The sequence below is a fragment of the Notothenia rossii genome (genome assembly GCF_949606895.1).
Source record: "Notothenia rossii genome assembly, contig: scaffold_142, whole genome shotgun sequence".
Lineage (NCBI taxonomy): Eukaryota > Metazoa > Chordata > Actinopteri > Perciformes > Nototheniidae > Notothenia > Notothenia rossii.
In genome coordinates this window covers 87,501-100,059 of record NW_027639868.1, presented here as the reverse complement: position 1 = coordinate 100,059, position 12,559 = coordinate 87,501, and the positions used below count along the sequence as shown (strand labels likewise).

The 12,559-nt window shown below is 47.0% G+C and overlaps 1 protein-coding gene across 1 annotated transcript in view; it reads left to right on the top strand.

Moving 5' to 3' along the window:
• Positions 1-7,226: 7,226 nt before the first annotated feature.
• The window catches only part of thbs3a (thrombospondin 3a), a 62,077-nt gene continuing 56,744 nt past the window's right edge, over positions 7,227-12,559 (top strand). Inside the window, exons 1-2 of the mRNA XM_079695549.1 lie at positions 7,227-7,527; positions 9,596-9,802. Coding sequence (XP_079551675.1) covers positions 7,461-7,527; positions 9,596-9,802 — 274 coding nt within the window. The 5' untranslated portion in view covers positions 7,227-7,460. The remainder of the gene's footprint in view (positions 7,528-9,595; positions 9,803-12,559) is intronic.

The window sequence follows — 12,559 nt, the reverse complement described above, 5'->3', positions numbered from 1 at the left end:
TGAGGAACCTGATTGATGGGGGGTGTTGGGGAGCCTGAATGATGGGGGGGCGTTGGGGAGCCTGAATGATGGGGGGGTGTTGGGGAGCCTGAATGATGGGGGGGTGTTGGGGAGCCTGAATGATGGGGTGGTGTTGAGGAGCCTGAATGATGGGGGGGTGTTGTGGAGCCTGAATGATGGGGGGGTGTTGTGGAGCCTGAATGATGGGGGGGTGTTGAGGAGCCTGAATGATGGGGTGGTGTTGAGGAGCCTGAATGATGGGGGGGTGTTGTGGAGCCTGAATGATGGGGTGGTGTTGAGGAGCCTGAATGATGGGGGGGTGTTGGGGAGCCTGAATGATGGGGTGGTGTTGGGGAGCCTGAATGATGGGGGGGTGTTGAGGAACCTGAATGATGGGGGGGCGTTGGGGAGCCTGAATAATGGGGGGGTGTTGGGGAGCCTGAATGATGGGGGGGTGTTGGGGAGCCTGAATGATGGGGGGGTGTTGGGGAGCCTGAATGATGGGGGGGTGTTGGGGAGCCTGAATGATGGGGGGGTGTTGGGGAGCCTGAATGATGGGGGGGTGTTGGGGAGCCTGAATGATGGGGGGGTGTTGGGGAGCCTGAAGGATGGGGGGGTGTTGGGGAGCCTGAATGATGGGGGGGTGTTGGGGAGCCTGAATGATGGGGGGGTGTTGGGGAGCCTGAATGATGGGGGGGTGTTGGGGAGCCTGAATGATGGGGGGGTGTTGGGGAGCCTGAATGATGGGGGGGTGTTGGGGAGCCTGAATAATGGGGGGGTGTTGGGGAGCCTGAATGATGGGGGGGTGTTGAGGAGCCTGAATAATGGGGGGGTGTTGGGGAGCCTGAATGATGGGGGGGTGTTGGGGAGCCTGAATAATGGGGGGGTGTTGGGGAGCCTGAATGATGGGGGGGTGTTGGGGAGCCTGAATGATGGGGGGGTGTTGGGGAGCCTGAATGATGGGGGGGTGTTGGGGAGCCTGAATAATGGGGGGGTGTTGGGGAGCCTGAATGATGGGGGGGTGTTGAGGAGCCTGAATGATGGGGGGGTGTTGGGGAGCCTGAATGATGGGGGGGCGTTGGGGAGCCTGAATGATGGGGGGGTGTTGGGGAGCCTGAATGATGGTGGGGTGTTGGGGAGCCTGAATGACGGGGGGGGGGGGGGTGTTGAGGAGTCTGAATGATGGTGGGGTGTTGGGGAGCCTGAATGATGGGGGGGCGTTGGGGAGCCTGAATAATGGGGGGGTGTTGGGGAGCCTGAATGATGGGGGGGTGTTGAGGAACCTGAATAATGGGGGGGTGTTGGGGAGCCTGAATGATGGGGGGGTGTTGGGGAGCCTGAATGATAGGGGGGTGTTGGGGAGCCTGAATGATGGGGGGGCGTTGGGGAGCCTGAATGATGGGGGGGTGTTGGGGAGCCTGAATGATGGGGGGGTGTTGGGGAGCCTGAATGATGGGGTGGTGTTGAGGAGCCTGAATGATGGGGGGGTGTTGTGGAGCCTGAATGATGGGGGGGTGTTGTGGAGCCTGAATGATGGGGGGGTGTTGAGGAGCCTGAATGATGGGGTGGTGTTGAGGAGCCTGAATGATGGGGGGGTGTTGTGGAGCCTGAATGATGGGGTGGTGTTGAGGAGCCTGAATGATGGGGGGGTGTTGTGGAGCCTGAATGATGGGGGGGTGTTGGGGAGCCTGAATGATGGGGTGGTGTTGGGGAGCCTGAATGATGGGGTGGTGTTGAGGAGCCTGAATGATGGGGGGGTGTTGGGGAGCCTGAATGATGGGGGGGTGTTGTGGAGCCTGAATGATGGGGGGGTGTTGGGGAGCCTGAATGATGGGGGGGTGTTGTGGAGCCTGAATGATGGAGGGGTGTTGGGGAGCCTGAATGATGGGGGGGTGTTGGGGAGCCTGAATGATGGGGGGGTGTTGTGGAGCCTGAATGATGGGGGGGTGTTGGGGAGCCTGAATGATGGGGGGGTGTTGTGGAGCCTGAATGATGGGGGGGTGTTGTGGAGCCTGAATGTTGGTGTGGCGTTGGGGAACTCTGGAGTGTGACGGAGCACCCGATGCAGACTGGGGCCTCAGGCCGGGGTTATTGGCCCCTCAGTGGTGGTGAAGTTTGGGGGAGGAGGGTGTGTAACTCTCAACACTAAGGCACCCTCTATGTTCTCTGCAGTCAAAGTCAACTTTAATGTCAATCTCAGTTTATGTGGACAGAGAGAGAGAGAGAGATGGAAATACCGTTTCCCACAATCCAGAATACAAAAATACAAATATGTATAAAATATGTATATCCTATATATACACAATCAACAGACACATTTATACATAAGCACACATTAAGAAACACAACACAATCAATAAATACAGAATAACAGTCACTTCAATATATTTTTGAATGTGCATTAGAGCAGACGGTCCATAGCAGCGTGAAAAGTGTCTGGGGCTGGATTTGAGTGTGTGTGTGTGTGTGTGTGTGTGTGTGTGTGTGTGTGTGTGTGTGTGTGTGTGTGTGTGTGTGTGTGTGTGTGTGTGTGTGTGTGTGTGTGTGTGTGTGTGTGTGTGTGTGTGTGTGTGTGTGTGTGGGGGGGGGGTAAAGTCCAGGGAGGAGAGTTCAGTCACAGCAACCGTCTGACCTGGAAACACTGAAGAAGAGAGCAAGGAAACAGAAGAAGAAATGTTCCTGCAGCCCAAACAACACACTTGTCTCCAACCGCCCTGACCGGACCCCGAGGACGTTCAGCTGCCCTGACGCCACCTCTCAGGAATGTGTGTGTGTGTGTGTGTGTGTGTGTGTGTGTGTGTGTGTGTGTGTGTGTGTGTGTGTGTGTGTGTGTGTGTGTGTGTGTGTGTGTGTGTGTGTGTGTGTGTGTGTGTGTGTGTGTGTGTGTGTGTGTGTGTGTGTGTGTGTGTGTGTGTGTGTGTGTGTGTGTGTGTGTGTGTGTGTAATGAGCTGATCTGGAAGCAGTTTCTCTCTTTACTCCCTGTCATGCTCCAGCAGTTTCCTCCCGCCCTCACCTGCTGTTAAACACAGCCGGTCACCGTGGTAACGCTCCAGAGACAGAAAACAAACATTGCTTCAGATCCTCTCGTTTCATCAGCGTTTGGATCTGATCCCCAGAAACACTGTGATGCATTCAGGGGCGGCTCGGAAATCACAGACACTTTAGAGTTAGATCATAGAGTAGGGATTTAGGGGAGTATAAAGGGATTAGGGAATTTAAATAAGAGCATAAAGGTATTTAAGAGAGTATAAAGAGATTAGGGAACTTCAATACATTTAAATAAGGAAACTTAAATAAACTTAAATAAGGGCGTAAGGGAACTTAAGTGAGTATAAAGAGATTAGGGAACTTAAGTGAGTATAAAGAGATTAGGGAACTTCAATACATTTAAATAAGGGAACTTAAATAAACTTAAATAAGGGCGTAAGGGAACTTAAGTGAGTATAAAGGGATTAGGGAACTTCAATACATTTAAATAAGGAAACTTAAATAAACTTAAATAAGGGCGTAAGGGAACTTAAGTGAGTATAAAGAGATTAGGGAACTTCAATACATTTAAATAAGGGAACTTAAATAAACTTAAATAGGGCGTAAGGGAACTTAAGTGAGTATAAAGAGATTAGGGAACTTAAGTGAGTATAAAGAGATTAGGGAACTTAAGTGAGTATAAAGAGATTAGGGAACTTAAATAAAACTTAGGTGAGTATAACATGTTGTGCCTCTCCACCTCTGTTCCTTACTTCTTACTTGCTACCCCTTTCCCTCAACCTATCCTAAGGGAGTGCATGTACATAGACACGTTAGTTTAGCTGCTATAGGCTTGGACTGTCGGGGGGGGGGGGGGGGCACCTTACTTCTTCCTTCTGTCTGTCTGTACCTGTGTACTCTCATGTTCAGAATAACCCAGCTTCCCCAAAATCTCTTTTTGGTGTCTCTATATACGCCGGGATCCTGAGTCCAGGCTAATCCTGTTGCTGTGGTCCTGAGTCCTGATCTGAGCCCTGGATCCTCTATCCTGAGTTCTGGATCCTCTATCCTGAGTTCTGGATCTCAGTCCTGGACTTTGAGTCGTGGCTGAACCTGTCTCTGCGGTCCTGCCTGACTCTCACCATACTACTTCCCTGATGGCTCCCACAAGATTGTTGACATCCTCGTGGATTCATCTTCTTATTATAGACACATGCATTTCCAAACATTTGGTCTTTCCTAACATTTGGTCTACCTACTCTGTAAATATATTATCTCTTAGATTTACTAACTGCATCTATTGCACGTCTGTCCGTCCTGGGAGAGGGATCCCTCCTCTGTTGCTCTCCCTGAGGTTTCTCCATGTTCCCCTTTAAACTGTGGGTTTTCTCTGGAAGTGTTTCCTTGTACGATGTGAGGGTCTAAGGACAGAGGGTCTAAGGACAGAGGGTCTAAGGACAGAGGGTCTGAGGACAGAGGGTCTAAGGACAGAGGGTCTAAGGACAGAGGGTCTGAGGACAGAGGGTCTAAGGACAGAGGGTCTAAGGACAGAGGGTCAAAGGACAGAGGGTCTGAGGACAGAGGGTCTAAGGACAGAGGGTCTGAGGACAGAGGGTCTAAGGACAGAGGGTCTAAGGACAGAGGGTGTCGTATTGTCATACTGATATTCTGTACAAACTGTGAAGTCCACTGAGACAAATGTAACATTTGTGATATTGGGCTATATCAATAAACATTGATTGATTGATTGATTGAAATAAGGGGATTAGGGAACTTGGGTGAGTAAGGGCGTTGGGGAACTTGAGGGATTCATTTGTTAGGGATCTTCAAAAAGTTTGGTTGTTGGGGAACTTTAAACTCCCAATTAAAAAAGAAATGGTCCAGTTTTTTATCCAGATGCAACTTTCTAAACCTTTGATTCCATTTGGTATTCCTGCCACTGAAAGCCCTATTGTTATTATGGTTGTATGTTCTGAAACCCTGCAGAGGACGTGCTCCTGCAGGGAGGAGGCTCACAGCGTGGGTCTGGACCCTCTGACGGGCCGCCGCATGACTGAGAGGAGGTCCAGAACAAAGGCTGAACTCTGACCTCTGCAGGTACAAAGCAGACTGACGGACAGAGAGGCGTTCACTGACTCTAACGTTTATTCACATCCGCAGGAGAGGACTCTTTAAAGTAGAGACACTAAATACTGATATACACCTGAACATCAGCAGGAGAGGACTCTTTAAAGTGGAGACACTACATACTGATATACACCTGAACATCAGCAGGAGAGGACTCTTTAAAGTAGAGACACTACATACTGATATACACCTGAACATCAGCAGGAGAGGACTCTTTAAAGTAGAGACACTACATACTGATATACACCTGAACATCAGCAGGAGAGGACTCTTTAAAGTAGAGACACCATATTCTGATATACACCTGAACATCAGCAGGAGAGGACTCTTTAAAGTAGAGACACTACATACTGATATACACCTGAACATCAGCAGGAGAGGACTCTTTAAAGTAGAGACACTACATACTGATATACACCTGAATATCAGCAGGAGAGGACTCTTTAAAGTAGAGACAGTACATACTGATATACACCTGAACATCAGCAGGAGAGGACTCTTTAAAGTAGAGACACTACATACTGATATACACCTGAACATCAGCAGGAGAGGACTCTTTAAAGTAGAGACACCATATTCTGATATACACCTGAACATCAGCAGGAGAGGACTCTTTAAAGTAGAGACACTACATACTGATATACACCTGAACATCAGCAGGAGAGGACTCTTTAAAGTAGAGACACTACATACTGATATACACCTGAACATCAGCAGGAGAGGACTCTTTAAAGTAGAGACACTACATACTGATATACACCTGAACATCAGCAGGAGAGGACTCTTTAAAGTAGAGAATCTACATACTGATATACACCTGAACATCAGCAGGAGAGGACTCTTTAAAGTAGAGACACTACATACTGATATACACCTGAATATCAGCAGGAGAGGACTCTTTAAAGTAGAGACAGTACATACTGATATACACCTGAACATCAGCAGGAGAGGACTCTTTAAAGTAGAGACACTACATACTGATATACACCTGAACATCAGCAGGAGAGGACTCTTTAAAGTAGAGACACTACATACTGATATACACCTGAACATCAGCAGGAGAGGACTCTTTAAAGTAGAGACACTACATACTGATATACACCTGAACATCAGCAGGAGAGGACTCTTTAAAGTAGAGACACTACATACTGATATACACCTGAATATCAGCAGGAGAGGACTCTTTAAAGTAGAGACAGTACATACTGATATACACCTGAACATCAGCAGGAGAGGACTCTTTAAAGTAGAGACACTACATACTGATATACACCTGAACATCAGCAGGAGAGGACTCTTTAAAGTAGAGACACTACATACTGATATACACCTGAACATCAGCAGGAGAGGACTCTTTAAAGTAGAGACACTACATACTGATATACACCTGAACATCAGCAGGAGAGGACTGTTTAAAGTAGAGACACCATATACTGATATACACCTGAACATCAGCAGGAGAGGACTCTTTAAAGTAGAGACACTACATACTGATATACACCTGAACATCAGCAGGAGAGGACTCTTTAAAGTAGAGACACTACATACTGATATACACCTGAACATCAGCAGGAGAGGACTCTTTAAAGTAGAGACACCATATACTGATATAAACCTGAATATCAGCAGGAGAGGACTCTTTAAAGTAGAGACAGTACATACTGATATACACCTGAACATCAGCAGGAGAGGACTCTTTAAAGTAGAGACACTACATACTGATATACACCTGAACATCAGCAGGAGAGGACTCTTTAAAGTAGAGACACTACATACTGATATACACCTGAACATCAGCAGGAGAGGACTCTTTAAAGTAAAGACACTACATACTGATATACACCTGAACATCAGCAGGAGAGGACTCTTTAAAGTAGAGACACTACATACTGATATACACCTGAACATCAGCAGGAGAGGACTCTTTAAAGTAGAGACACTATACACTAATATTTGAATCATTTAATGTTATATTTCTAATATTTTTCCCGTTTCTATTCTGTGTCAGAGTTTTACCTTTATCGCGTCTGCCTTCGCTCGCGCGCTTTATGCTAATTACCTCCAGCACGAGCTGAGCGCGCGCCAGCGGCAGTTTCCAGCTGCGCTCGTGAGGCAACCGTTAGTTAGTCTCCCCTCCGGATCCGGGTTCCAAGCTCATCCAGGTCTCAGTCTCCCGGTCCTTCTCCGGGTCTCGGCTCTTCTGTTTCCCGCTGACAGCTGCTGGAGCTCCGGTTAAGACCCTCCGGACCCAGTTCTGACCCTCTGGACCCGGTTTTCCTTCCTCTTCACCCGGTATTCCTCTCTCTGGACCCGGTTCACCTCGGTTCTCCTCCCCGCTTCTCTCACTCGTTCCCCCGGGGCTCAGATGCTGCTCCCGGTCCTGATGTCGCTCCTCTGGGCTGCCGGACTCTCTGCTGGAGCCGAGACTCAAGGTACCTGCAGGAGGAATACTTTAATATAACTAGAAGTACTCAGATCTTGTACTTGAGTAACATAGAAGTACCAGACCAGAGTGTATGTAGCTGTGATGCCATAATACTTTATATCTGTATTAATATTATTTCCACTTGTTGTCATGTCAGGGTTTAGGACTCGTTCCTGCAGTATAATGTTATGAAATGAAAATAAATTAAGACACTAGAAATAAACAATCCAAAATATTTCTGAAATATAAATAAAATAGCATTCAAAAGTTAAATAATATACATGCGGAAATACAGATGTACAGTAACAAAATATAAAGCAGGTTATTATATATATATTAATGAATTGTGCAAGAAAGTTTACGACTCATCCCTGCAGTGTCTCTGTTATGAAATGTTAAAGGTCTCATTACTAAAATGTGGGCGGGCTTTACCCCCACGGGCCAATCAGAAAGGTTGCTGTCAGAAACAATGAGACGTGTTCTGAAGTAATATGGTCTGTGTTCACATTAGCATGCTAACACTCAGAGCTAACCTGTACTGGAGAGAGTGTAAGAAGCAGGAAATCAAAAGGAAGTCACCTTGAGGTAAACCTGAGAGAGAGAGAGAGTTTGAGCTCCATCCTGTTTCAGAGAGAATCCTTGATGTGGTTTGGAACATGATGTGGAGTTTCATCACGGCAGCATTTAGCTGAGTTTCTGCTGGGAGAGTTCTCCTGATGAGATCTACTCTCTCTCTGAAGCTACTGACCCAGAGTCAGCTCTTTAGGAACAGCTGGAAGAGAGGGGGGGGGGGGGGGGGGGCTACAAGGATCTGGTTTGGAGATGGACACTTCAGAGACATGTCCTTAACAGCTGGAAGAGAGGGGGGGGGGCGGCTACCAGTATCTGGTTTGGAGCAGGACACTTCAGAGACATGTCCTTAACAGCTGGAAGAGAGGGGGGGGGGGGGGGGCTACCAGGATCTGTTTGGGGTTTGGAGCAGGACACTTCAGAGACATGTCCTTAGTAACAGCCGGAAGAGAGAGGGGGGGGGCTACAAGGATCTGTTTGGGGTTTGGAGCAGGACACTTCAGAGACATGTCCTTAGTAACAGCCGGAAGAGAGGGGGGGGGGGGGGGGGCTACAAGGATCTGTTTTTTGGGGTTTGGAGCAGGACACTTCAGAGACATGTCCTTAGTAACAGCTGGAAGAGAGGGGGGGGGGCTACAAGGATCTGTTTGGGGTTTGGAGCAGGACACTTCAGAGACATGTCCTTAGTAACAGCTGGAAGAGAGGGGGGGGGGGGCTACAAGGACCTGTTTGGGGTTTGGAGCAGGACACTTCAGAGACATGTCCTTAGTAACAGCTGGGAGAGAGGGGGGGGGGCTACAAGGATCTGTTTGGGGTTTGGAGCAGGACACTTCAGAGACATGTCCTCAGTAACAGCTGGAACAGAGAGGGGGGGGGGCTACAAGGATCTGTTTGGGGTTTGGAGCAGGACACTTCAGAGACATGTCCTTAGTAACAGCTGGAAGAGAGGGGGGGGGGCTACAAGGATCTGTTTGGGGTTTGGAGCAGGACACTTCAGAGTCATGTCCTTAGTAACAGCTGGAAGAGAGGGGGGGGGGGGCTACAAGGATCTGTTTGGGGTTTGGAGCAGGACACTTCAGAGACATGTCCTTAGTAACAGCTGGAAGAGAGGGGGGGGGGGGCTACAAGGATCTGTTTGGGGTTTGGAGCAGGACACTTCAGAGACATGTCCTTAGTAACAGCTGGAAGAGAGGGGGGGGGACTACAAGGATCTGTTTGGGGTTTGGAGCAGGACACTTCAGAGACATGTCCTTAGTAACAGCTGGGAGAGAGGGGGGGGGGCTACAAGGATCTGTTTGGGGTTTGGAGCAGGACACTTCAGAGACATGTCCTTAGTAACAGCTGGAAGAGAGGGGGGGGGGCTACAAGGATCTGTTTGGGGTTTGGAGCAGGACACTTCAGAGACATGTCCTTATATCTGAGACCTCTTATGCCTAATAGCATGATAGGAGACTTTTAAGATAGATACTGAAGGCCTGTGTGTACCCCCCCCCCCCCCCCCTCAGTGGTGGACGTGCTGGCTCTGCAGGACTCGAAGCAGAGCGTGTCGGCGGTGGAGAGGCTGTCGTCCGCTCTGAGCACGCTCCCTGACCTCTACGTGCTCTCCACGCTGCGCCTGCCCTCCAAGCTGGGCGGCGTGCTGCTGGGCGTCTACAGCCGCACGGACAACAGGAAGTACCTGGAGGTGGCCGTCATGGGCAAGATCAATAAAGGTTAGGCCTTCAATACTAACAATACACAACACTATATACAGAGGGGGGGAGACGTGGAGTACAAATACTTCCTTCCTGTACTCAAGTACATTTCAAAGCCCATACTTCTTTACTTTTACTTGAGTAAAGAAGTTTACTCAGTACTTCTACTAGTATTTTTAAACACGAGTATCTGTACTTCTACCTGAGTACAGGATGTGTGTACTTCTACATGAGTACAGGATGTGTGTACTTCTACTTGAGTACAGGATGTGTTTACTTCTACTTGAGTAAAGGATGTGTGTACTTCTACTTGAGTACAGGATGTGTGTACTTCTACCTGAGTAAAGGATGTGTGTACTTCTACTTGAGTACAGGATGTGTGTACTTCTACCTGAGTAAAGGATGTGTGTACTTCTACTTGAGTACAGGATGTGTGTACTTCTACCTGAGTACAGGATATGTGTACTTCTACTTGAGTAAAGGATGTGTGTACTTCTACTTGAGTACAGGATGTGTGTACTTCTACCTGAGTAAAGGATGTGTGTACTTCTACTTGAGTACAGGATGTGTGTACTTCTACCTGAGTACAGGATGTGTGTACTTCTACTTGAGTACAGGATGTGTGTACTTTTACTTGAGTACAGGATGTGTGTACTTCTACTTGAGTAAAGGATGTGTGTACTTCTACTTGAGTACAGGACGTGTGTACTTCTACTTGAGTACAGGATGTGTGTACGTCCTCTACTTGAGTAAAGGATGTGTGTACTTCTACTTGAGTACAGGATGTGTGTACTTCTACTTGAGTAAAGGATGTGTGTACGTCCTCTACTTGAGTAAAGGATGTGTGTACTTCCTCTACTTGAGTAAAGGATGTGTGTACTTCTACTTGAGTACAGGATGTGTGTACTTCTACTTGAGTACAGGATGTGTGTACTTCTACCTGAGTACAGGATGTGTGTACTTCTACTTGAGTAAAGGATGTGTGTACTTCTACTTGAGTACAGGATGTGTGTACTTCTACTTGAGTAAAGGATGTGTGTACTTCCTCTACTTGAGTAAAGGATGTGTGTACTTCTACTTGAGTACAGGATGTGTGTACTTCTACTTGAGTACAGGATGTGTGTACTTCTACTTGAGTACAGTATGTGTGTACTTCTACTTGAGTAAAGGATGTGTGTACTTCTACTTGAGTACAGGATGTGTGTACTTCTACTTGAGTACAGTATGTGTGTACTTCTACTTGAGTACAGGATGTGTGTACTTCTCCTTGAGTACAGGATGTGTGTGTGTACTTCTACTTGAGTACAGGATGTGTGTGTGTACTTCTACTTGAGTACAGGATGTGTGTACTTCTACTTGAGTACTTGAGTACAGGATGTGTGTACTTCTACTTGAGTACAGGATGTGTGTACTTCTACTTGAGTACAGGATGTGTGTACTTCTACTTGAGTACAGGATGTGTGTACTTCTACTTGAGTACAGGATGTGTGTACTTCTACTTGAGTACAGGACGTGTGTACTTCTACTTGAGTACAGGATGTGTGTACTTCATCTCTTGACAGAGAGTAACACCAAAACAGGGGGGGGGGGGGGGGTCAGTATTGGTCAGGTGGTTTGAGTGAGGATGGAATGTGGTGAGGGAGGAAGAGTCTCTGAACGGTGGGGTAGTGAGTTCCATAAAGTGGGAGCAAGGATTCAAGTTTAGCTTCATGCCCAAAGAGTAAGAGTGAAGGAGAATCCATCAGGAGAGAAGAGGTAAGATAGGAAGGACTTTATTGATCCCAAGTTGTGAAATGTCTGCGTTGCAGCAGCATAAAAAGAAAAGGCACATCAGAGAAATTAAAAGACTTGAAATAAACAATCCTCAATGTAAACATCTCAATAGAAAGGAAATAGCATTCAAAAGTAGACATGTTGAATTACAGATTTACAGTAACACCATATAAAGCAGGATATTATATATACATCATTATAAAACGGACAAGTCAAATCAAGCAATCTGATTGGTTCTTAGCCGTGAAATAATGAGCGTATACCACAGGTAGAATTGTAGTTACTTTTCACAACAAGTCAGTATCACTCTACGTCTGAGAAAAGCTACAACTGTTACAGCTGTTACATTACGTCCATTACCAAACTAACTACCTAACAAAGCTTAAGATGGAAACATGTAAGGCAGTGGTTCTCAAACTATTTCTGTCAGGCCCCCCCTTTGGAGAAAAAAAAATAGTGGGGGTGCTGTGGGGTAGCTTGACGTTTCATAGAGGGTGCTCAAACATTTAGGGTTTCCCATTAATGTACCGGGCGCTACAGTCAAATGTTCTACTACAACAATCCCCACGCATATACAGTGTCCCACGACTGTTACAATGAAGGCTCGATAATCAGCTCACGGCATATAGGTGTAAGCAGGGGTAAAGTGCTATTTTTATAGGTGGTGTGTGGACCTCACACCACCTAGACCGGGGGGTCCGGGGGCATGCTCAACACCCATATGAAACAGAACTGTAAACAGATTTACTTTTTCTTTATGGATATTTTACAAATCACCCTTTTAAACTTTGTTACTTTTTTACTGTCATATAGTATTTCATACCTGTTTTTCATTTATTCTCATATTTTTTTATAACTATAATGATCATATAAACGTTTGCCTCGGAAATAATTGTTTACATTAATGGTGACCAAACCGTTTGAGACCCACTGAGGTAACACTGAGAGTCCTTTAGCTCACTGAGCCTCTCAGTCTGACAGGAGAGGACTCTCCTCCACTTT